At 30.8% G+C, this 26,062-nt stretch overlaps 5 protein-coding genes across 8 annotated transcripts; 2 read left to right on the top strand and 3 right to left on the bottom strand.

Moving 5' to 3' along the window:
- Positions 1-1,906: 1,906 nt before the first annotated feature.
- Positions 1,907-7,657, top strand: LeuRS (Leucyl-tRNA synthetase). 2 transcript variants are annotated; one of them, XM_069117571.1, is made up of 16 exons: positions 1,907-2,099; positions 2,800-3,012; positions 3,091-3,297; positions 3,366-3,527; positions 3,604-3,848; positions 3,914-4,139; positions 4,219-4,437; positions 4,517-4,970; positions 5,047-5,185; positions 5,309-5,579; positions 5,646-5,893; positions 5,969-6,203; positions 6,323-6,580; positions 6,849-7,064; positions 7,127-7,355; positions 7,421-7,657. In XM_069117571.1, the coding sequence occupies exons 1-16, from the start codon at positions 2,037-2,039 to the stop codon at positions 7,636-7,638; spliced, it is 3,603 nt and encodes a 1,200-aa protein (XP_068973672.1). In that variant the 5' UTR covers positions 1,907-2,036; the 3' UTR covers positions 7,639-7,657. The 2 variants fall into 2 exon arrangements, with proteins under 2 accessions (XP_068973672.1, XP_068973673.1); XM_069117572.1 differs by lacking the exon at positions 1,907-2,099 and having other exon boundaries at positions 2,876-3,012; positions 3,119-3,297.
- Positions 7,658-8,241: 584 nt separating this feature from the next.
- LOC138182064 (homocysteine S-methyltransferase YbgG) lies at positions 8,242-10,211 on the bottom strand. Its single transcript, XM_069117592.1, has 2 exons — positions 9,418-10,211; positions 8,242-9,312 (listed from the first exon to the last, which is right to left on the bottom strand). The coding sequence occupies exon 2, from the start codon at positions 9,263-9,265 to the stop codon at positions 8,306-8,308; it is 960 nt and encodes a 319-aa protein (XP_068973693.1). The 5' UTR covers positions 9,266-9,312; positions 9,418-10,211; the 3' UTR covers positions 8,242-8,305.
- A 171-nt stretch (positions 10,212-10,382) lies between these two features.
- Positions 10,383-11,995, bottom strand: LOC138182063 (homocysteine S-methyltransferase). Of its 3 annotated transcripts, none has more exons than XM_069117590.1 (3): positions 11,851-11,995; positions 11,634-11,787; positions 10,383-11,551 (listed from the first exon to the last, which is right to left on the bottom strand). In XM_069117590.1, the coding sequence occupies exon 3, from the start codon at positions 11,468-11,470 to the stop codon at positions 10,505-10,507; it is 966 nt and encodes a 321-aa protein (XP_068973691.1). In that variant the 5' UTR covers positions 11,471-11,551; positions 11,634-11,787; positions 11,851-11,995; the 3' UTR covers positions 10,383-10,504. The 3 variants fall into 3 exon arrangements, with proteins under 3 accessions (XP_068973691.1, XP_068973692.1, XP_068973690.1); XM_069117591.1 differs by having other exon boundaries at positions 11,855-11,936; XM_069117589.1 differs by having other exon boundaries at positions 11,634-11,914.
- A 1,195-nt stretch (positions 11,996-13,190) lies between these two features.
- Positions 13,191-14,198, top strand: LOC138181463 (2-oxo-4-hydroxy-4-carboxy-5-ureidoimidazoline decarboxylase-like). The gene is given in 3 exon segments (XM_069116280.1): positions 13,191-13,595; positions 13,802-13,890; positions 13,985-14,198. Coding segments are annotated over 3 exon segments (708 nt in total).
- A 28-nt stretch (positions 14,199-14,226) lies between these two features.
- On the bottom strand, positions 14,227-16,869 carry Pomp (proteasome maturation protein). The gene is made up of 5 exons (XM_069116867.1): positions 16,714-16,869; positions 16,369-16,466; positions 16,227-16,287; positions 15,006-15,181; positions 14,227-14,395 (listed from the first exon to the last, which is right to left on the bottom strand). The coding sequence occupies exons 1-5, from the start codon at positions 16,714-16,716 to the stop codon at positions 14,308-14,310; spliced, it is 426 nt and encodes a 141-aa protein (XP_068972968.1). The 5' UTR covers positions 16,717-16,869; the 3' UTR covers positions 14,227-14,307.
- Positions 16,870-26,062: the final 9,193 nt, after the last annotated feature.

Here is a 26,062-nt window from a genome sequence, read left to right as displayed (position 1 = left end):
TTGTGAAGTAAAATTAATACCATTTATGCTTCTTAAAATATGTTTTATAAATATAAATAAATTAAATACGATAAATAAAACCTTTTATTTATTAAAAACTTATTTGTTTTCATATTTATTGAAGATTGGTGTTTATTCTAATATACTATCTTTTACTTTCATTTTATGAAACTAATTCTTAAATATATAAAAATCTTGCATTTTTATATAAATTTTACCGCACTGTAAATTTTAACGTGTAGCTAAATTTTCTTTCTGTTAATACGTAATGTAAAATGTTATTGTTTGCCTTTCACCATTGCAAGGGATACAATGTGTTCTACATACATCTTACATTTACTTCTTGTTATACTACATTTGATAACATTTATTTACTATATTTCTCGTTGTTGTCCTATGTCTGCTTTCTAGCGTGGTTCCTTGCTCATGATTATTTTCCTCCCTTTGCTCCCTTGAATTGCCTGTTTTTTTTCCTTTTTTTTCGGCAGATACCTCCGTCCATGTGTATGCCTTCCCAGATTCGTCAAGTATTCTTTAGATCTTTTTCAGCTTTTCCTAATTTCTTGTATCTCCTCGTTACATATTCCACTGTTTCACATTCTTTTTCACAAAATCTGCATGTTTCGTTTTATTTCGATTCCTAATATTTGTTGTCTAGTTCCTCATTCCTGCATCTAAACCTTGCTATGATCTTTTGCTTCTTTTCCGCTTTACTTTCTCTTTCCGTTAAGTATCTTAGCAATCCAACCGCGCTCAATTCCTTGTATCATTTATCATATCTCAATCCTTGTATTTTATTGAATTATCATTATCCTTATATATATATACATTTCTCATTATCGTTTCCGTCGCTATGCTGATTCCTCCCTCGCTTTTCCTCTTTACTTCTTTCGTTGCTATTCCATTTCTCTGATAATACTTTTTCCTTTCTCCTTCCCATTTTGCCTTCTTATCTTGTCATTTTTCTATCTCCTTCAAAACATTCTTTTAGGATTTCATTGTCAGACTCCCATTTTATTTTTTCTTCGAACATCACCGCTCTCCTTTATGTCTCTACTCTCAGTTTCATTCTTTTAGTTTCTTCTTTTGCTATACAGGGTGGTTGGTAACTGGTGGTACAAGCGGAAACGGGGTGATTCTACGCGAAAAAAGAAGTCGAAAATATAGAATAAACATTTTTTTTTTTAATTTTTTTTTTAATTTTTCCATCAAGACAACGATCTACAGTGAGATCCGTTATAACGTACCGCACGCGTACCGAGCGAAAATTCAAAGTCGATTTTCTCGAAAACAAAGTCTCAAACGGAAAATTTTTATTCTATATTTTCGACTTCTTTTTTCGCGTAGAATCACCCCCTTTCCGCTTGTACCACCAGTTACCAACCACCCTGTATACCTGGGTGTATTCCAATCGAATCCTAAGATCCATTTCAAGTATTTATCTTGTACCGCTTCTATGCTGTTCCATTCTTTCCATTCCCAGATTTCTGTCCCGTATACAGACAATCGAACATTCGTATTTTTCTATTATAATCTCTTTGAATTTCTTTTAATCAGTTCCCCAAATCTGTTTCATTGCCACCGTTGCCTTTTTGTGCTAATACGTAATGAAATACATATTTTAAATTGATAAATAAGTATTTCTCATCACTACTTTAGCTATAAACTAAAAACTTTTTAAATAATATATATGGATAACTTTAAATATACATGAAAATATTTTTTCCTGATATAGATTTCTTTATATAGTTCATTAAAATTTGTTTAAAAATTTTACTTTTATGTTTTATCAAGTACTGTATCACTTAATGAAACATTTATCATCTATTCGTTTACCTGTGTAAATTTTTTTTTTATTTGGTAGACTATTTACAATCAATTCTCATTGAGAATTCTAAGTAAATTATTTTGGCGTGGTACTGTAACTTGGATTATAAGAGTTTATAGTATCTTTGGTTCTAGTCGAATCTAATGTTCTGTGTAAATTGCATCATTTTCTATTGAACCTGTTCAGTATCTTGTAAGAACGTTAACACATGGTATTCAACACTTACGTACTTAAGTCAGATTTTGTTGGAACTTGTAACTTTAACAAAATGGTACGTACTAATACTACTTTTTTGGAAACTATATTCATTCATTATTACTGTACTTAATCAGAATCTGAATAGTAATTGACAATTTAAGATAAATAACCTCTATAGGGATAAAATGTACCAGCTGTAATTAATAAAATTCAATCACTTAGCTTCTTGTACTGCTTAAACAGAGAACTATTTTGTTTGATTAATTGCTTTATTTTAAATGTTAATTAAATCTTATTTAAAAAATCCATGTTTTAACTTATTTTATAATTTTTATATTTTAATTTATATATTTACTTATTTATTAAAATTGGAAGATTTTAGTTTAAATTATTTATTAAATTTACATGCTGTATAAAATAAAAATTTATGATACAAACTTTATTTACAATACTTTTAAAAATAATTTATGCATTAAAAATTATCCAAACGAAATAGGTTTTTAACCTTCTCAAACACTAAATTTATGTTTCATGGCATTTTTCTAAATTTAAGATTCCATAAAAAAATTTCTCGAGTATTTTGATTATTAATGTCAGCTAATTATTAAATTTTCATATTCATTGTAAATATTCTTAATATTGATTATAATTTCTTATGTAATTAACAATAAAATAAAATTTAATATCTAATATTGGTGTGTCAAATTCAAATTTCAAAGAAACAACATTTCATATATACCAACCTAATATTTATAATTATTTGTTACAAATAGGCAACAGAAAGGAAGGGGACATTTAAAGTAGAATATCTTCAAAAAATTGAGAGAGATGTGCAAACAAAATGGGAAGCTGAGAAAATATTTGAGGCAGATGCACCTTTGGAGCCAAAGACAAATTCTGACGAAAAGTTTCTTGCGACATTTCCTTTTCCTTACATGAATGGAAGACTTCATCTTGGTCATACATTTTCATTATCAAAATGTGAGGTAAGCATTTTATAATAACAAGATAATTTATACAAGTACAAATTAAATAACAGTTTTAATTTATTGTATAACTTATAGTTTGCGATAAGGTACAACCGTCTTTTAGGGAAGAAAGTCCTTTTTCCATTTGGCTTTCATTGTACTGGTATGCCTATTAAAGCATGTGCTGATAAGTTAAAGAGAGAAATGGAATTATATGGATATCCACCACAATTTCCAAACGAAAAAAGAATTGAGGAAGTTATAGAAGATGTAATAATAAAAGATAAAAGCAAAGGAACAAAGGTAAAAAATCCATTATTAATTCATAAAATATTCGTATACGTTATTTCTTAAATGATTATTACTTTTAGAGTAAAGCAGTTGCAAAAAATGTTACTGCAAAATATCAATGGCAAATTATGCAAACACTTGGCTTAAAAGATGAGGACATCAAGAAATTTGCTGATGCTACATATTGGTTAGACTATTTTCCACCTCTTGCTGTGAAAGATCTAAAATCAATTGGTTTACATGTAAGAAAAAATATATAACTTGACAATAAATATGTAATAATTTTTTAAAAAAGAAACAATGTGAAACTTCTTCTAGGTGGATTGGCGCAGAACATTTATTACAACTGATGCAAACCCATTCTTTGATTCATTTGTGCGTTGGCAATTTCAACATCTAAAAGCTAGAAACAAAATAAAATATGGAAAAAGATATTCAATTTATTCACCAAAAGATGGACAACCTTGTATGGATCACGACAGATCAATTGGAGAAGGCGTAGGACCACAAGAATATACACTAATTAAAATGAAACTACGAGAACCTTATCCTCCAAGTTTAAAGTAGGTATTACAAAAAAATTTACAAAATTTGATCTAAATATTGAACATTTCATATATTCCTATAGATCTCTTTCTGGCAAACCAGTTTATTTAGTAGCTGGCACTTTAAGACCAGAAACAATGTATGGTCAAACAAATTGCTGGGTTCATCCAGATATAAATTATATTGCTTATACACTATTGAATGGAGATGTTTATATTTCAACAAAAAGAGCAGCTCGAAATATGGCTTACCAAGATTTCTTTAAAGAGGAGGGAAAGATACAAATTACATTAGAACTTACTGGAAAAGTAATATTCCTTCTTTACTATTTATAAGGAAAAATCTGCTTATAATGATATCATGTAATAAATAATATAAAATTGATAGGACATATTAGGACTACCACTAGAGGCACCTCTTACATTTAATAAAGTGATTTACACATTACCAATGTTAACTATTAAAGAAAACAAGGGTACTGGAATTGTTACCTCTGTACCTAGCGATTCTCCTGATGATTATGCAGCTTTAACGGATCTAAAAAAGAAACAAGCTCTTAGAGAGAAATATGGTATAACTGATGAAATGGTGCTGCCTTATGATCCTGTAAGTGTAGTGTATTTTTGTAATAATAAAGGTATCAAATTATAAGCCAAAATATAATTAACAAAATTGTATATGATAGATATCTATTCTCGAAATACCCGAATTCGGGAATTTATCTGCGGTATTTTTATACAATAAGCTAAAAATCCAATCTCAAAATGACACAGCTAAACTATTAGAAGCCAAAGAAATGGTGTATCTGAAAGGATTTTATGATGGTATATTGCTAGTTGGTCCATATAAAGGAAAAAAAGTTCAAGAAGTTAAAAAGCTAATACAAAAAGAATTGATAAATGAAGGAAAAGCAGTTATATATTATGAACCTGAAAAAACTGTAATCTCCCGATCAAATGATGAGTGTGTAGTAGCTTTATGTAACCAATGGTATTTGGATTATGGTGAAGAAACTTGGAGAAACGAAGCAGTGGAAGCTTTAAATAATCTCAATACCTTCCATGAAGAAGTGAGGAAGAATTTTATAGCCTGTCTTAATTGGTTACATGAATATGCATGTTCAAGAACTTACGGACTTGGTAAGATTACATACTTCTTAAGGAAAAGACGTTATGTAATTTATCTAGCACATAGTATTATGAGTATAAATTCTAGGTACTAGATTACCATGGGATGAAAGTTGGTTGATAGAATCACTCTCAGACTCAACAATATACATGGCTTATTATACCGTGGCACATTTATTACAAGGAGGGACTTTCAAAGGCGACAAACCAAATACTTACAATATAAAGTAAAATTCCAAATTTCTACTAAAATTATTATTATTTGCTTTAACATTGACTTTTAGTTATTTATTAATTAACATTAGCTTTTTTTTATAAAAAGAAATTATGTTTGAATTATTTTTTTATAGGGCTAATGAAATGACATCCGAAGTATGGGATTATATATTTTTCAAAGATGTAAAGTTTCCGAAAACAGATATAAAGAAAGAGGCATTAGATCATATGCGACGTGAATTTCATTATTGGTATCCAGTAGATTTACGGGTATCTGGGAAAGATTTAGTACAAAATCATCTAACGTTCTTCATTTATAATCATATTGCAATCTGGCCTAAACAATCTGAGTTATGGCCAAAAGGTATCAGAGCAAATGGTCATCTCCTCTTAAATTCAGCAAAGGTAAGAAATACGATTTTCTTAATACATCTCACAATTACTTGAGAAAATGACAAGTAATTTTCTTAGATGTCTAAATCAGAGGGTAACTTCTTAACACTTACTGAAGCTGTAGAGAAGTTTTCTGCAGATGGTATGCGACTTTGTCTAGCCGATGCTGGTGATTCAGTGGAAGATGCTAATTTTGTAGAAAACATGGCTGATGCTGGAATTCTTAGATTATATAATTTTATTGAATGGGTTAAAGAAGTGTTGGATTCAAAAGATACCTATAAACAAAGACAATCATCTACATTTAATGACAAAGTTTTCGAAAGGTACTTATGAAAATATTTATGAAGTCTCATTTTGAAAAATTTATAAAATCTATATTAAGCTCACAATTATGTCAGTGAAATGAACCTGAAGATACAAGAAACTGGAGAAAATTATTCGAAAATGTTATACAAAGAAGCACTAAGAACAGGATTCTTTGAATTACAAGCAGCAAGAGATAAATATTTACAATTGAGTTCTCTAGATGGCGTTAGTTGGACATTAATTATGAAATTCATAGAACTTCAAATTATTCTCTTGTCTCCAATTTGTCCACATGTAGCAGAACATGTGTGGTCTCTAATTGGTAAAGTAAGTTTTTTCTACTTAATACAACTTCTAAGCAATGACTACAACAAATTTAAATGAAATAAATAAAATTCAATAATGAACTTATTAATGTTAAAAATAATGAAATAACATTTTTACAGGAAGGTAGTATATTAAATGCCAAATGGCCCCAAGTAGGCGAAATAGATGAAGTTCTTATAAAATCATCACAATATCTTATGGACGCTGCACATTCATTTAGGATTCTCTTAAAAAATTATTTAACGCCAAAGAAAGCACCTAAGAGAAAAAATGAAACATCAGTTATAGAGAAACCTAATCAAGGTACTATTTGGGTAGCTAAAACGTATCCTCCTTGGCAAAGTACTATTTTATCTACAATGAAAGACTTATATCTTGTAAGTAATATATAATAAAATATTCGAAATATTTTATTATTATATATAATTCTCGCCTATTGGCTTAGGACATATTTCTAACTTAGTATTTTTTCTCTTATTTCCTATGTTTACCTATCGCACTCTCACCCGCTTTAATTATCCTTTTCTAAGTTACTAATCGTTAAGCTCTAATCTACTCTTTTGTTACCATACCATATGTGAATATTATAAATATAATTAATTTATGTGTTTATACTAAAATATTTTATGCAAAATTATTTTTCAGAAAAATGACAATAAACTACCAGAAAATAAAATTATTGCAACAGAATTGGGAAAACTACAGGAATTAAAAAAACATATGAAACGGATAATGCCATTTGTACAAGTTATGAAAGAGAAAATGCAACTTGTCGGATTAAGTGCATTGAATTTAACGTTAGATTTTGACGAGTTTAAGATTCTCCAAGATAACAAAAAATATCTTCAAAATACATTAGATGTAAGTATTATATTCTTTTTAATATTTCTTATTAGGTTTAATAATTTTCTATTCACATCTAGCTAGAGGATATCATGATAAGGTATACGGATGAAGCTCCAGAAAAAACGAAGGAAGAATGTTGTCCAGGTGCACCTTACATGAATTTTTCTACTAAGCAAGGAGTGTCAGTATGCATCATAAATCCACAGAAGTACAGTGGTTTATTTAGAACGGACATTATAATAGCAGATGGAGACACTATAGAGGATATAATATCACGATTATTAAAAGAAAACAAAATTATAAAGAGTATGCATAAATCAAATTGATTTGACCTAACCTACATTATTCACTAAATTGTTTATTTTTTTTAGATCCAACGTCAGTTTCTCTGTATCGCTATAATGATCCTCTCATGGGGCCGAGGATAAAGACTAGGTCCGGTAATATATTAAAAGGTAAAACTCATATTCCACCCAATTGTGTATTTAATGTTGATATAGAAAACAAAAATGTAAATGTAAATGTAGAAGGAAGTTTATATTATATAGGTAATGAATTGGTCTATATTTCCCAGTCTTTGGAGAATTAATATATAGATATTCACATTACGTATAACTGTTTGTAATAATGTCAATATTGTAAAACGTTCAATATTGAAGTATGTATTTGTTTTGTTTAAATATTTTTTCATACGTGAAATGTGAATTTTTTTTGATATGATATAAATAATATATAATTTATATTAATAAATTGAATGTATTTTGATAGATAAGGAACTTATACTGTTCTGTAACCAATTTTTTACATGTTTAATAAATAGTTATGGAATCTTTTGACATATTCTTTGTTTAAGCTTTGATTATAAAGAATATTTAAAGACCTTTAAATTTTATTAATTATATTATTAGGCTTGATATAAATAAATAAATAAATAAACAAATAAATAAATAAATATATATTACATAATTTATAAAATCTTATATAATTTATTTATACATATATTTTGTTAAAGGAGAAATTGTGCAAAAAAACTGTTTTCTCAATTTATGTACATATATATTTTTACATTTAAAAATGAAAGTTTCTTAAAATATATCCAATATAAAATGTAATCCATAAATGATTATAGGAGAAATATTTTATATTAATTACAAATATGTATAAAAACATTTTAATAAATCTTCTGCTCATATTCCTAAGGATTTATTTTTATCCTGTAGTGTAAATGTGCAATATATATAATAGAATTTCAACATTTAATTACTTTTCCATTTTTCTACCTCTGCTCGTATTTTATTCACATCTACAGCATTTGTTCTACAACATCCACCTATGTATCGAACACCTAAATCGAGCCATTCGTGTATAAATTCCTGTAAACAATATCCTTCTCCTTTTTTCACCCAACCCTGTTTTACTGTATACTTTTCACCACTATTAGGATATACTACTAGTGGTATAAAGTCTTGTTTGCAATTTTCATTTATTCCCTTTAATAAAGAAGTTACATTTTGTGGTGCAATACAATTAACTCCAATTGCTAAAATTTGTCCTGGCAAGGCTTCCTTGTAACACCATAGTGCTATATCTTGAAAATGAGAGCCATCTGCTATGCTCTTCCCATCGTAGCTACACGAGAAAGACAACCAAGCTTTACTATTTGGAAACTCTGTCAATAATTTAACCAGTGCTTTTGCTTCTTGCTTGCATGGAATTGTTTCTATAGCTAACATATCAACGCCACTTTCTATTAATTTTTGAATACGTGGTCTGTGCCAATTCATAAGAATTTCTTCTGACACAGTTGAGCAATATTTTCCAGTATATTCTGAAGCATCATGCAAACAAGCTCCATAAGGCCCAACTGATCCAGCAATTAGTGGATTTGCATTTATAACATTTCTTTTATTTTTTATCTCTTCTTTGTATAAATTTATAGCTTCCTTAGCATAATCTACAGCTTTAGAAAACAAATTAAGACCTTCCTCTTCTGAAAGGTTCATATACTTTGAAAAACCATCAACAGATGTTTGATAAGTGTTTGTCTGAATTATGTCTGCTCCAGCTTTTAAAAAATCCAAATGCGTAGAAATAACTGCATTAGGATTCGTAACAAGAAATCGTGCAGTCCATAAAGGATCACCATCTATTATATCACCAACATGAGTTGCTAATTGTGTAGAAAATCCACCATCTAACACCTTCACTTCTTGCATGATTCTCTTTTAAAATTGTTATCAAATATTTTTTATATCAAGAATATCTATTCACGAGTAAAAATATAAAATTATTTTTCAGTTTTAAACATTTTAAATATAACTATAATTTTGTGTAATAGTAATGCGTTTATAACATCGAGAAAACCAACTTTTATTATTTCACGCACGTCTTGACCGTTTAAATGTGTTTGCGAATCTGAGGCAATAATTTCTACAATTGGCTTTATGAAATATACTTATTCCAAAGTCCATAACGAATCAGTGAGATAAATATTAACGTGAACAAAAGCTTAAGTATAATTGTTCTAAAAACCGTTAATTTTCTTCTTGTACCTACACTGTACAATTTTTACATTAAGATCAGATTTAGTCACGTGTTTACGTATGTTACGATAAACTACGTGTTATGGTATCTATCATATGTATGCCTAACATTTTTAAATTTAGCAACTTACATTGATGTGATAAGCATTAACTGATAATCAACATTAATTGATATTTTTTGTTACAGAAATTGGAAGTTGTTTTTTATTATCATTACTAATAGTGCTGAATTTAAGTTTTTATAGTCTTTTCATATTATTGTAATGCAGTACACAACAAATAAACAAGATTAATACACAGTTTGTTTTATGACAAAAGAAATATAACAATATATATGTATGTGCAATGAATATATAAAAAATATATATATATTTTCCTTCCTTAGTAGCAAATAATATTAACTGAAAATTATTAATCGTAATATATATACAGGGTGGTTGGTAACTGGAGGTACAAGCGGAAAGGGGGTGATTCTACGCGAAAAAAGAAGTCGAAAATATAGAATAAAAATTTTTCGTTTGTGGCTTTGTTTTCGAGAAAGCCGACTTTGAATTTTCGTTCGGTACGCGTGCGGTACGTTATAATGGATCTCACTGTAGATCGTTGTCTCGATGGAAAAATTAAAAAAAAATTTTTATTCTATATTTTCGACTTCTTTTTTCGCGTAGAATCACCCCCTTTCCGCTTATACCACCAGTTACCAACCACTCTGTATATATAGATGTTATTAATTTTGATATATTTTGTTAAGATATATTAGTCAAAATATAAGATTATATAAAACCATACATATATTTTCTAAATATTTAATATAAAGGTCACAGAACTTTACTTAAAATAAACAGGAAGAAAATAATTGATTTAACATAATGACATATTTAAAATAATTGATTAAATAAAACAGTTAATCCATTATAACTCCCTTTTTCTCTTGAAATTGTTTACTTCTTTTCTAATTGATTTTATATCTTCTGCATACATTCTGCAACAACCTCCAAGATAACGTATTCCAAGTTCTAGCCATTCAGGAATAAAATTTTCAAATGAAGCAGAGTTTCCATTTTTTATCCAGCCTTCACTTTGTAAATAGATTTCACCGCTATTAGGATATGCGATTAATGGTATAAACTCATTTGCTGGCCCTGTATTGATATTTTTTAGTAAAGGAGTTACGTTTTCTGGAGCAATGCAATTTACACCAATGGCAACTATTTGTCCTGGTAATGCCGTTTTATAGCAACGTAAAGCAATTTCTTGGAAATTACTCCCATCTACTATGTTTTGACTGTCTTTTTTGCAAGAAAATGAAAGCCATGCCTTAATGTTTGGATATTCTCTTAAAAGTTCAATTAATGCTTCTGCTTCCTGACAGCAAGGTATAGTTTCTAGTGCTAATAAATTTATATCAGCATCTACAAGAGCATTTATACGTGATTTGTGCCATTCAATGATGGTATCACGAGGTGTTGTTTTACCATAAGTTCCATTATATTCAGAACCATCGTGTAGGCTAGCTCCATAAGGCCCACAGGAGCCAGCAATGATAGGATTCTTATTTTCAATATCATTGTTCTCTATAATTTCTTTAATATAATCATTCACTGCATTTTTAGCAAGATTTACAGCTTTGTGTAATAATTTTATACCTTCCTCCTCAGTTACAGATAAATATTTCATTAAATCAGGAACTGAAGCTTGATATGTACTTGTTTCAATAATATCTGCACCTGCTCGTAGAAAATCTAAATGCGTAGCATAAACTGCATCAGGATTTGTCGCTAAAAATCTTGCTGTCCACAGAGGATCGCCATCAATCTTTGCATCAATATGAGTGGATAATTGTGAACTAAATCCACCATCCAAAATCTTAATATCCATATTTTTCAATATTATATGAAATTATGTCTTGTGTAATACGAAGGTTATCAGATTTTTCTATTAAAAAGTTAAGTAATGAACCTGATAATGAAATGATGATATTGTGATTAATTTCAAATTAATTTAATATTTAATAGTATTTAATAAAGTAAAAGTATCTCACAATCGGATACGGCGTTGAACTATACTGGCTATTTGATAATTCTGTAATTTAATTGCGATAACCTTTCATGTCTGTCGTAGTGCTGAATATTTATTTTTCTTCGGATAAACTGTGATTTTATGCCAGGTTATTTAAAACAAGGAGTAAACAAAATCTATTATCACAAAATAACGTTGTAAGGAAATTAATTCTAATTATTACCAAATTTATTACATACCTACATCGAACGCATATAACATGTGACACATATAACAATTTCATCGCGCGTAAAATGATCGATATATGATTTCTTACAAATTTTAAGTTTTAAGTAATGATTTATAATACAGTTAATATTCTATGAAAAACATTGTAACTTGAATAATTTGAGTTTTACGTTGGATTACAATATTTAAATATATTGTAAATAAAACACATATTGTCTCAAATATACTTTTGTTTGTAGTTAAATCTAGATATTTATAATATTTCGAAAATTATTATGTTTCTAAAATATCATTCGATTAAATATAATACATTTCTAAAGTTTTTATCGTGAATAATTTAAACTTTACTTGTTTAATATTTTAAATCATAATATTTAAATAAGAGATTTATACATTTAAACACATAATATTTAAAAATCCATTGCTTCGATCAATTCAAAAGATCATTGCTTCAAATACATTTACTCGTATTTATTAAAATTTTTATATTTTTCAAATACTACTAAATTTTTAAAACGTACATTCGATTAAATATAATAGATTTTCAAAATCATTATCGTCCTTTAAACTATTGCATTTATATTGTATTTAGACATTTAGGTGTAATTAAGTAAATTTTGAATATTTTATAGTATATAAGAGAATAATTAATATTATTTAAAAACTATATTTAAATGCGTTTATGTATTTATATAACGAATTATGCCATATTTATTTTATTTAATACATATGTAAATCTCTCTTTATCTGTAACCTTGAATTTGATTTGCCAATAATGGAACATAGTTGAGCGTTAATAGTTCGATAGCATATCGAAGATCATTTTATATTTTTAACGAAACGTAATTTATATTTGTAGTTGTAAGTTGTTATTGTTGTTAATGGTACTGATATATAAATTGTCAGAAATAAATACTTATACCCTGAAAAATAATCGTGATTTATTTAAAAAATTTTGTTTCAAGTGCGTGAAATTAATTACTGATAATCTTTTGAACTTCGTGCATGCTTCTCTCCAATGAAGTTGGAGAAGTTTATATCTCAAGAAAGAAACAGAACGGTATCAGTGGTAAGTATCCTCACTATAAAACTTATCATTTTTCAATTATTTTATTGCATATATATAATTAGAATTATACAATTTTTATTAAAAAATATAAATTTGAAAGAAAATAACAATGTTTTAAATGTTAATATATTTCTAGTTGTATAGATAATATTTATTATGAATGGTGAAACTTCAGTTAAGTTTTAATGCATGTAAACTTTTAAATTATACAGTTTGTGTATTAGATATGTATTTAGGTAGGATTTTAAGTGCCTCGGGGCCGCCAAGCAGTCCGGCCGTGACATGGCCGCACACCGCTCCATTAGGGGAGGTATTGTAGGGGGGCGGCGCGGTGTGTCGCTCGTACCGATTCCCGGGCCTCTCTCGATCGCAGCCGGGACGGTCATCGTGGAGGTTTTAGTCGGTTGGAGTTCTACATTACCACGCCGCTTCCCCCAGAAGTGGCATGGTGTCCGTGAGGATTTCGCTCACAATAAAAAAAGAAAAAAAAATGGTGGGATTTTAAGTATATCAGAAGTAGATGCTTTAACTTCTGAACAATTTGAATGGTTTTTTAGAAATGTTGTTGAGCATTACCCAGATATTGCACAATATGTAGCACATATGAGATCATTTGCATCAGTTAAAAATACTAAAAGATATTTTTATGGATATTTAGATAATTTGGATACTTCTGGTAAAGACAATGTATAATAATAATTATTATTATGTAATTTTAATTTCATAATTTTATGATATGGACTTTTGTTTATGTAATAAAATAAATATTATTTGGTGATTAATATATTGCATATGCAAGTATTTATGTCATTTATTTTTAAAAAAGGAAAATGTATTGCTTAGACATCCAGCTTTAATAGTAAAATTAGTAAGGGAACAATTTTTTACTGCAGAATCACATTCTGAACAATCATAAACCAAATCCTGAACTCGAATCTATGTCAAAGCAAGAAAAACAATTATTAGATACAATAATTTGTGAGTAAATTAAAAAAAATTATAGTTTAATCATATAATTTTATTGCGAATAAAGGATTATGAAATGTAGCGTTATATGTGTGTATTTACTATTTCAGATACAAGGAAAAATTTCATATTCCTTTTGTACTACATATGCAAGAAAATAAAGTGTAAACAATTCTTACATCAATTCAAACGCGTTTGCAAGATACGAAAGATAACGAATTACGTGTTGCAATTCAAGAAGTTAAGAAAATATGTAATAGCAGGATAGATCATCTCGTATGGTTAGATATATATGTAATGAAATTTAATTTTTCACTTAAATAAATCTAACTATTTAAAATAAATTACCTAATTATAAGAACCAAACATTTATTGTTACTTAAGATATTCAATAATACAAAGCCAAACTCATTAGAAATAGAAATACCCGTGTTTATAATATTCCAAGACTTTTTTCAACAACAGCATGTGGTTGCCCCATTTGTTCTCTAAATTCAGGTATGTTTAATATGTCTTCAAACCTAAATGTATAAAAAGTTATTAAAATCTTAATATTTATATTAATCAACGTTTCAGAAATTATAAACTAATGTCCTGAGGATACATGTATAATTATAAATAGATTGCGAATATTTATGCAAATACATATTTTTATGAATATAATGAAGGGAAACCTAAATACAAAATTGTTTTACTTACTAAAAATTTCAATGAGTGTTCTACTTTTTTTATTCTACCTTATATGCATTCTGTTTATTTTTATAGCTTTAAATTTCACATAAATGCATAAATTTATACAATCTAATTATATTAGATATAGAAATTAATTCAATGTCTCTTTTGTATAAGGCTTTCAGATATTTATGATTTAGCATTTATTTATCTCTATTACTTTTGGACCAATTTTAGTTTATTTAATTAAGTTCCACGAGTTCTTATTACATTTGAGTTTTACTATTGTTACTTGTTTTGTCAATTCATGGTTAAAATTGATAGTTTAAATTCCAAAAATAGAGGAAAATATTGGATTTCAAACAGATCTGTAGTTGGTTCAATGTAAAGGTATCAAATTAATTTCTCTACCTAATAAATTATTTAATTTAGATAGATGATATATATTAATTAATTTACCCTATTTCTTCATCCTTTCCAAGTAACACATCTTTCATCATGTGTGATGATGGAAGAAATGGAAGTCTTCCAATTTTTTCAGTAGCTTTTAATTCCATTGCTAGACGCATTGGAGCATGTAATCCTTGTGTGTTTCTTAATAACACCATGTTCATGCGAGTACGATTTTTCTCATACTAAAAAATATACACATATATAATATATATTATAAATTTTTGTACAAATAATTGAAAATCACAAGAGAAGACAATAAGTCACAATTCTCATTCTTTACAGAGAAGCAGTTTAAAATGGAGTATGTTGTCAATTATTCTTATATTATAAAAATTATTCTTTTATTTAATTTTGAAATTATATATATATTTAGAAAAATATATTTCTTTCCCACTTTCTATAATTTTAAAAATATTGTTTACCACAATATAAAAATATTATTTGTTTTAACGCTTAGCCAATAAGATAAGGAGTTCTCCCCTCTGTGAAATATATCGCTGCGTGACCGAACAGATCTCTTTTTTTGAATTTAGTAACGTGTTCCCCTCCCCTTTTTTTGTTATTATCAGTTATTGTTTACCTGAAACTATTCTCAATTAATTGCGCTATTTTTTCCGCTTTTATAAAGTACAGTACATAATAAAATATACCAATTTAATGGTGTTAAAATTAATTAAAAAGGTACACTATCAGTTATGACTAAATAAAGTTATAATTGAACGATACCGCACTGTAAAAAAATATTAAAATACATTATGAATTTTTAATTTCACGTTCAAGTCATGTTATTTATCTTTAGTCATCTTTAATGTTTTAAATTTTATATATATATATATATATATATATATATATATATATAATTGACCACTTAAATAGTTTTTAGACTTCTTTGTTTTTTAAGTAGTGAACATTAGTCCTCAATACTTGGAAAAATATGCAGTGGACAGTGTATAGGTTGGTTTGTCTATTGCAGTGAGAAATGTATGGCTCATTGTGACGCGTGTGGTTGGCTAAGTGTTAATAGTTATATTTTTAGCTTCTAAGAAACATCATTGACTATATCTTTGGATCTAACAAACTCTTCCCATTTTTAACAATGTATTTTATTAATTTATTTTAAAATATCCCTTTCTAGTCAAAGTGGCAATGAAATAAAAAAATCAACAGTCCTGTTCTTTCTCTATGATTTTCAATTGTTACTCCAATAAATAAAATTATTTTTTTTACACTTCTCTCAGATGCTTCCAATGGATGTGCATAACCTATGTGCTGCCTAGATGCTGTTAATCTAACAAGAAATAATAATATGATTGATATTAAATGTTAGAAATTCAACTGTGAATAAAATTGTGTAATAATTTAGTCGTACCCTGAAACCATTGGATTAGGTATACCATAATTGTCATCATGAATGTTGAACTGATCGTTTACAGTAGGTTTTGGAACAAGTGGTGGCAAACCAAAACTCTGAAACATATTATTTTAACATTATTATATTGAATCAAGCAATGAAAATTTGTACTTTCTTCTTTAGTTCAAACTCGTTTCATAATGAGATAAAGTTGTAAAAGATATTTACAAATATCTTTCATAACAACATTACCTTATAACATTACCTCATTATGAAACAAATGTTTTTCGAAAATATATATTTAAAATATTATAAATTGTATCTAATGTGTATAAAATAATTAATGTTTGTATTATTTCTTACCATTATTACTTAGTTATATGAAATTCAAGTCTTTATGGAAACCAAAAGTCACGCTAGATGAATTCACAGCATAATATGTATATATTCATTGGGTTCATAAACTCATTGAAATGTGCCTTGACGTTTCACATGTACAAGTAATGCAAGTCAGTGGTAACATCATAAATAATATATGATATAGAGTTCATATCGAATAACGTTTTTCGGTGTACAAACTATATTATCGATAATGCTCAATTTATGTTTTGAATTTTTCACATAGTTCTGTCAGAGAGAAAGTGAGAGTACTCACATTTACGGTTCTGGTTGTTCCCGGATTAGTGCTGCTTCCAACGGGCAAGTATTGAAGTTGTTCTGCGCTAAAACCTATGTAGCTCCATCATAAACGAAGTATTACTCGTTGTGACTCTATGCTACAAGAGTCTATTTTATTGTATAGTTCGGTCGAAAAGTTCATACCTTTTTATCTGAGGTAAACACAAGTATAAGAATAACAAAATTGCGGAATAATTAAACGAAGTTCCTTCAGTGGATAATGGATCAGTGGAATGTTAATGGATGCAATAATTTTGATATATTCTCTATGCATAATAATCTTTTAGATTTAATATTAAATTTACTTTCCTTTCGATAATGTTTTTGTCATAATAAAATTTAAATTTCATTTTAATAGTAATTTTAGTAGTTGATAAGCTGCGAATAATATTTCTAACGTGATGTATCTTTTTTGCCATACGTATGTATTCGTTTACAAAAACAATAAAAATGGACAAAAAAATTAACTGCAGATCAGATTTGACATCATGACTAATTTGTAATCCACGATTTTTATTTTTTCTTAGTAAAACTTATTAATTTTCTAACTTTCAATCTATAGTTGAAATTATAAAGATTATACGTATTAAGATTGATAAGTTAACAAGAGGTGTTTAATAAATAGCTGACGAGCAATACCTCTCCTTCTGAGCTACCCAGCGACTGCCGTTTGTTTACATACTTAGAATTAAAGATAATAACATGTAATGGCGCAAGAAAAAAAAAAAAAAAAAGAGAGAAAGAACAAAGTGTTAGTGTGCTACGGGTGTATATCGTGTTCGTGTCTATTTGTATTGCCCATTAAACACGTGTAAGGTTTGGGCCTTAGGGCTAGATCTTCAGCCTATATTCTAACAGTTAAGAGGCAGCTGGATATCGCACAGCAACAAGTACAACCAAGGAAGATTCATAAGCACAATGTCAGCACAACATAACCAAATTTTATAACAATATCATATTTGGTCTCATTTCAATCGGAGAAGTCTCACCAATATGTTAATGAATTTTTTATTAACAAAAGATAAAAAATAAAAAAATTTCATTGTTACATTAGCATTGTCTCTATGTAGGAAGGCGATATAGGTCTTGAAAGAAAAGCCGCTGTTGCGTCACATTACTCGTGACACTAGTTCAAAGCGGAACCACCCCAGTGGTGAGGATAAAGCAGATAAACAGTTATTAATAGATCCTTAAAAACAGTTATAGACAAAATATCATTTGAATGTTGGTTTTTAAAATGTTTTTGTCCATAGCACTTACATACTAATTAGTTAAATCTAAGTATATTAAATTTTGTATCATATAGTAGTGCATACTTTCATACGACTGTGAGTTCGTTGCGACCCACCTGCAGAAAAAAAATTTGCTGATTGAAATTATGTATGTATTTGTAAGAAAACACGATACGCTATGGAGCGGTCGCCTGAATTTCATCGCCTGAATGCCTGTTGAATGTCTAGGAATACCGCAGAGCAATATTTTTTCTTTTCTAAGTTCTGACTGATATTATGTGTTATATGATGGATTTGCTCTATCGTAGAATATTGCTTCCGAAAACTGAATTGATGATCTGGCAGTGTTTTCAAATCCTCTATGAGTGGAAGGAGTCAATTCGGTAGCATCTTCCCGAATAGTTTTGACAAAGTAGGTAGAAGACTAATTGGGCGATAGGAGCTAGTTTCGTGTATTGGTTTTCCGAGTTTAGGGATGAGAGTAATCAGTGATATTTTCCAGGACATAGGATAGTATTCAAGGCGAAGAATTGCATTAAGAATGGATGTGATGAGTGCAATCCATTTTATGGGAAGTTTGTTGATTGCTTTATTACATATTTGGTTATGCCTCGATGTTTTCCTGGGATTTAGACGACGGATTAATTCTGTAACTTCTAGAGAAGTGAAAGGTTCAATAGGAGGAGACATTTGGTAGGGAGAGTGCAGGTATTCCGTTATTTCCGCGGCAATATTGGAGGAATGAGGATTAAATACATTGGATAAGTGATTAGCAAACGGATTAGCTTTTTCTATAGGGCTACGCGCCCATCCACCTTGCGGACAGCGAATTGGTGGGATTATTTGCGGTGGACGCATGAGTTTCCTGGAAGCCTTCCATAGTGAGTATATGGAGTCAGCTGTGGGAGACAGATTGGCGAGATATATTTGGAAACAGTCATTTTTATAGTTTTTAATGATTTTGGTTAAATTCCTAGTTGCGTTATTTAGTTTGCGTTTGTCGTCAGGCGTTCCATGACTCTGCCATACTATTCTAAGTCTACGTTTTTCTGCGATTTTTTTTAATATGTGATGGGAGTAATCATGTTTATTGATAGAACTCTTAGTAGGTGTGGAAGAGCGGATAGCGTTCATTATGCTCGTGTTTAAGTATTCCGTGGCTGTTTCAATATCTTCATTTGTTTTTTGAGAAATTAAGGCTGATGATTAAATAATAAGGTTGAATGATTAAAGACTTCTCTAAAGAGCTGCCAGTTGATGAGTTGGTTATGAATAAAGCCATTAGGTGGATTTTCGATAATTGTTGAGCTAATTGTTGGAATAACGGGGGAATGATTTGAGAAGAATTCTGCCGAGGAGTTGATTTGGACATATCTTGGCGAGATATTTTTAGTTATAAAGAAGTCAAGTAAATCAGGTATTTTGTTAGTGTCAGTGGACCAGTATGTGGGTTCATATGTGGTGAGGCAGTTGAGTCTGTTGGTGTTTATGCTATTCAAGAGATTTTTGCTTCTTACTGTGATAAGTCTGCTGCCCCCATTGGGTATGTTTGGCGTTATAGGCTCCTCTAGCTATGAATCGATTGCCCAGAACATCAAGGAAGTTATCAAAGTCTCCTTTAGGAACGGAGTGTCTAGGAGGACAATATACTGCTGAGGTGGAGATTGTACCATGGCAATCTTCTATCGCTACCTTTGTAGCTTCGAGGTAATCCTTCTGGAACGATGGAAGCTCATAATGCTTAATGCTGGTTTTGATGGTAATTCCGGTGCCGCCGTGGGCCTTTCCACTGGGATGTTGGGTATGATAGAAGTTATAACCGTTTATTTTCAGGTAATTTTTGTCGGTGAAGTGAGTTTCAGATATGAGCATTACGTTGATTTGCTGTTGTTTTAAAAAGAGTTTTAGTTCGTATTTGTGTTGAGCTGGACCGTTGGCATTCCAAAGAGCTATGCGTATTGGTTTTATTTTGCGTCGGGGCCTATTAATTTATCCATGATGAGTGTTAATAATGATAGTAAGTTATTAATTTGTTCTGATTGTTTCTCGATTAATTTTTCGAGTCTAGAGAAGTTATTCGTGTTTTGTGAACTGGGAACACTATTTTGAGAATGGTCACTATGGATTTTCGGATTGTTTTGGTTTCCTTGAACTGCCTGGGCATGGGAGATTGAAGGAGTTGAGAATTTTTGAGGACTTGGTTGGTTATCTCCTTGACTCTGAGTTTAGGATACTTATATTTGTACAAGGTCTTGTAGGTTGAGCAACCTTTATAGTTTGCAAGATGCTCTCCGTGAGAGAGGATGCACTTCGCAAGGGTTTCTGGAGATTTAGTGCACTGATCAGTGGGGTGAATACCTGCACATTTAACGCAGCGGAAATTATGGTTGCAATATTTCTGCGTGTGACCGTACCTTTGGCACCTTTTACATTTCACTATCTCTTTTTTTTTATAAAAGGAGGTTCGAATTTTACTGCTGAGTTCATTATTCGGTTGATGTTGTAAATTTGTTTATTGTTCGGCTTTTGTTTTAAGTCAATGAAGAATAAGGATAGCGGGGTTTTTGAGATTCTATGCCTTATGTTGCTAATGTTTGTTACTTCATGGCGATATTTTAGGAGTTGGAACTTCAGTTCGTCTAAGTTAGCTGAGTGGTGGATGTTGCGTAGTACCACACGAAAAGGTCTTTCTTGTTTGAGTTGATATGTGTGGAAGTTTGCGTTCAAGGTTTTTAGTAACTTTGTTAGTTTTCTATAGGAGTCTGGGTTAGTCGGCAGAATTTTAACTTGGTTATTATTTATTTTTAATTTGTAATCCTCTTTTGCTGATATTTTTCTTAATGAACTTTATCATTGTTTGAATGTCGATGACATCATCAATGAAGATAAGTAGGGGAGGGGGATTTTTTGTGTATGTTGGTTAGTTAGTGTTTCAGCTACGTCCATGGAGTCGTTTGTGGATTCTAATATTGCGAATCTATTGTAAGTGGTTACACAGCCTGTTGACGGTTCGTTCTGGCTAGTGTTTGCGTTTATTTTAACTGTTTCTAGCTTACGCTTTTTTATTTTGTTAGTGTCGTTTGAAAGGAGCGATATATTGTCCTTTTGCCACGAAGGAGGTAGAGCGGTGTAGTTATGGTTTTGCTCAAGAGAGCCTGATCGAGATACTTAAGCGATCTTCGAGCTAGTTAATTCAATTTGAAATAACTAGTCGAGAGGCTATGATTCACTTCCGACGGATGGGCGTCACGTGTTGTATTGTGAACTTCACAGGGCACTAAACACACGTCTGCGCGCTTCGGCACTCAACAGCAACCTCACCACAAAATATAAGAAGAGAACACTAACAACACGGTATCAAAAGCACATCATCGATTTGATTAAAAAAGAAAGAAACTGCGAAAACAATAGCAAAAGACACAGTGGCCACTGTATAATATCAACTCAATAAACTCACTAACAAAATCAGAACTGAAATCCAAAAATCAAACAACAGCAACTTTGTAAATTTCATAAAAAATCTTCACGATATCGAAGGAACAAAGTACTTACTCACTTTGGGAATGTTCAAAGAGATTAAAAAGACCAATTACTCCCACATCACCGATACAGAAACAAGATGGAAGTTGGACAAAATCTATACAAGATTAGGCGGAAACGATGGCAGTCTATTTACAAATTATATTTACAAATGAGCTGCACATTCTCTTAAATATAGAAAACAATAACCTATTAAGCCACGAAGCTAAAAAACAAAAAAAAGAAAGAAATCACTCCTGTATCAGACGCTTAAAAAACAATAAAAACCTGGATACTACCTAATAACATCAAAAATGCTGAAAGAACTACTAGGAAAGGAAGTGAGATTCCTAACAATCTTAACTAGCGCTATCTTCAGATCGAATACTTTGCAGGCAGGGCGTCGAATACGACGCGGCTAGCCAGCCGCTAGTCGGAGGAAGCACTGCCAAAGCGGTAGATGGCCGGGAGGAGACTATCGATTTAGTACAATAAGTTCTACCGCGTCCTCCAGACAAATTTGGGCCGATCAAGGCGGGCGCACGACCTGCTCTTTCAGACCATCCAGGAGAGCAGGGTCGCCTTGGCAGTGGTGGCCGAGCCATATCGAATGATCGATTCCCCTATCTGGGTCTCGGACCTGGAGGGCTTGGTCGCTATGATTTGGACGTCAACGCCAGGCACGTCCGCCTCCGGTACCCTTCTTGATCGTGACAACGGATTCGTCGCGATCGAGTGGGCCGGCATGGTGGCGGTGGTCATTTACGTTTCCCCCAACAGCGGCCGAGCCGCTTTCGACAGCTTTTTGGACGGGGTCCGCGACTGCGTGGCTCGATATCTTCCCCGGCGAGTCCTCGTTATGGGGGATTTTAATGCCCATGCCATGCAGTGGGGAAACTCCACGACGGACGCCCGCGGCCGAGCGCTGTTAGATTGGGTTGCTGGCATCGGGCTCCTGCTCGTCAACAGGGGCTCGGCGAGCAGCTGTGTAGTGTGGAGGGGATGCTCCGTAATTGATCTTACGTGGGCCATCCCTAGTGCATTACGATGGGTCTCGGATTGAAGAGTGGACGAGTGGGCCTTACGATCGACAGTCTGTGGACGTTCGGGCCGTACTTCGAGCCCCTAGTCCCTAAAGTAACGGCCACAGCCAACGTCTTATGCGGCCTACTGCCGAATATCGGCGGGGCCGGAGTCGGAGTTCGTCGGCTGTACGAGGAGGTGGTTCGATTCCGTGTTTTTTAGGGGGCCCCGGTGTGGGCGGAAGATCTGATGGCGAACCGTCGCAGTCTACTCCTGTTGAGGAGGCTGCACAGGACGACCGCTATCAGGATCGTTAGAGGATATCGAACCATATCCTATGTGTCGGCGTCTGTCCTGGCGGCTTCCTTCCGCTCGAGCTTCAGGCCTTGGCGCTCCGACGAGTATATCAACACCTAAGAGGCCTGGGCTCGAGCGGGTCAAGATTAATAACATATAAAGAAAAATAACATATAAAGAGCTGGGCGAAAGAAAACAAAATCAATCTAAACTCAAAATAAGTGCTCGCATATTATCTTTGCTTTAAACAAGAAAGAAACTCCTAAGGTCAAATTGTTAAGTTAGGAAATCCAATAGACAACTTTCGTTAAAAACAATTAATTTTTCTTTCTTAGGCAACTTACAATTAATTTCATTATTGTGTGATTTTGTCATTCTCATATTTGTCCATCTCGGATAGAAAAGTAGATATGAGTGTTCCGTAGAACTGTAGAATTAAATAGGTTCTTGTAGCGTGATATTCAATAGGTTCTTGTCTATGCTTATGTGTAACCAAACAGGACAGATCCCTAACTTTACACTTAGATACATAGGCTCCTGTATACGCTAAATTGCAACAAAATAATTTTTTAACGACGATAATATACCCAATATACAAAAAATATCAATTAATATAAATTATAGATAAGGTGCTGTTTTTAATTAAATAGTGCAATGTAGTTTGTGAAACATTTATTAAAAAACATAAAAGGCTTAATTTAACAATTCTGCTAATAATTTTTGTTAAGTAAAAAAATTTTCGTTTTTTTATTTAATTCTCGAATTCTTATATAGGTAGACCTCCGGATAAGGGAAAGAATGACTTCCAATGGGATTGTAACTTCTGAAATACTTAATTTTTCATTGGGAATTTCAGTAATATTTACAAAGCTATTTTGTAAAATACGCAAAAGGCCGTAAAGCATACTTTATATCATTTCACCATGATTCTATGCACTTTTTTGTATAGGATAACGAGTTGCATCGTTTAACACATTAAGTACTAAGCTTCCCATTGTTATTGGCCAAACTGATCAATACCACTTTTTGTCAATTTCACAATTTCATTATGTAAGTGTGCGATTAATGTTTCATTTTCAAAAAATAAATTACTTATTTCCATGAGTTCAATTATTGCAAGGAGATGACATATAAACAATAGTAAATTCTAAGGTAAATTTAAAAAATATTGTTTGCAATGTCATCACTTTCTCCTGTTTTCCAGTACACAAAGATAATTAATGTGGCATCTGAACGGCTTAAATAGAACTCCATTCTAAAAAATGCAATTGTCTTTCATGTTCTCTTTGTGTTCACTTGCAGAAAAATTAATGATACTAAATCGTGTCTTTTTTATGTCATTCAATCTTTGTTTGAATCATTTTTTCGTATATTTGTAAGAAATTTTCTAGTAATTTGACATGTTGAGTAGAATATTCCATATGCCAAGAAATAATCTCTTGCTTCTTTGTTAATAACATTCTACCTATTTACTTTCTCTCTGATTGTAAAATATAAACATAAAGTAAATGTCAGTGTAAAAGCTAATAAGACTTTACATTTTTAAAGAGAACATGAGTTACATTACAACTCATTGTTCTTTTGATCAGTTTTCATCCTCGTGATGATTAGAAGAACACGATATATACTTGAATTTCAAGGTCGATCTTAATTATACTCCAGCATTCTTCAATGAATATTTATCGAACCAATGTCCACTATGGAAGAGGAATACAAAAGTAGAAAGAGTTACATCTTTCCTTGTCTTTCGTACGATAAATTTTACAAAATAAGAGTTAAAGTATCCACTAAACTAATAATTTTTTGACATAAATAGGTTAATAATTTTTTATAATAAAGAATCTCGAACTGCATCGATTAATGTATTAAAAAATATATGATTCTACTTAAAAAGTTGATGGTTACGTAACTTTTTTGTGCCCACTTACAGAAAAACTGGCAGTATCGCAATATATCTCCCTTGAAGCGATTCGACTTTTATTTGAAACATTTCTTGCTGCAGATAATAATAGTAACGAAAATCAAAATGTTAATATCTATACAGAAAAACTACGTAGTAAGTTATACATAGGTATGTTACAGATCAAGTATCAGTAGACTTTGAAAAATCAAAGGAAATTACAAACACACGCCGTATATATGTATAACTTGTCACATCGTGCAATAATTACATAGCATTATGATATATAACATTTTTTAAACATGGAATATAACTTTGCTATATTACGTGCTATATGTATGTACTATATGTTAGTATAGGAAACTATACAGTAGTCGCACGTTTACAAGACACTCTGTATAATTTTATCGATAAAACAACACACATGTTGTGAAAAAACGTCAAGTCACATCGCACATCCATTCAGTATTGAACAAAATTAAATTATGTTTATAAAATTATAAAGTGATTTTAATTTATATTAAATTAATATTACAATTGGTTAATCAAGAAAACGAAAGATGCGTTTATACAGTAGAAGAGTTTCACTTCGTGAATCATTTCTTGAAATACTAGCAAGAAGATCATTAATTCCAAAGAGAGTAAGTACATTTTGTGCAATCTTACTAATGAATTAGTTTCTTTTAATTTTCGGTGAAAGATACATATTTAAATAAAATTGGAAGTTTTCGTTAATATTATTATTATATTTGTTGATTTTACAAAAATATATTCTATATTGAAAAATAAATTCAGTTGAATTCAATAAATAATTCATATATTTTTAAAATGTTTGCACTTAAAATATCCTGTGAATATCAATATTTTTTAGCAACTAAAAAAATACAATATCACTGACATGATATACAGGTACATATATACTATATTACTCTACATACCGTTCAAATAGTGGTATGCGGATACCTGAGTATCTGTGATTGGGACGGGTCGAAAAAACTTTGACGGGAGGCAAAACCAAAAGTTACCGGATTCCGGGACGTGATTTAGGTATAAGCATGAGCGA

This window comes from Bombus flavifrons, chromosome 7 (genome assembly GCF_040668555.2).
Source record: "Bombus flavifrons isolate JBK064 chromosome 7, iyBomFlav1_principal, whole genome shotgun sequence".
Lineage (NCBI taxonomy): Eukaryota > Metazoa > Arthropoda > Insecta > Hymenoptera > Apidae > Bombus > Bombus flavifrons.
Note: the sequence above shows the minus strand (reverse complement) of the source record. Positions and strands in the feature narration are given on the sequence as shown.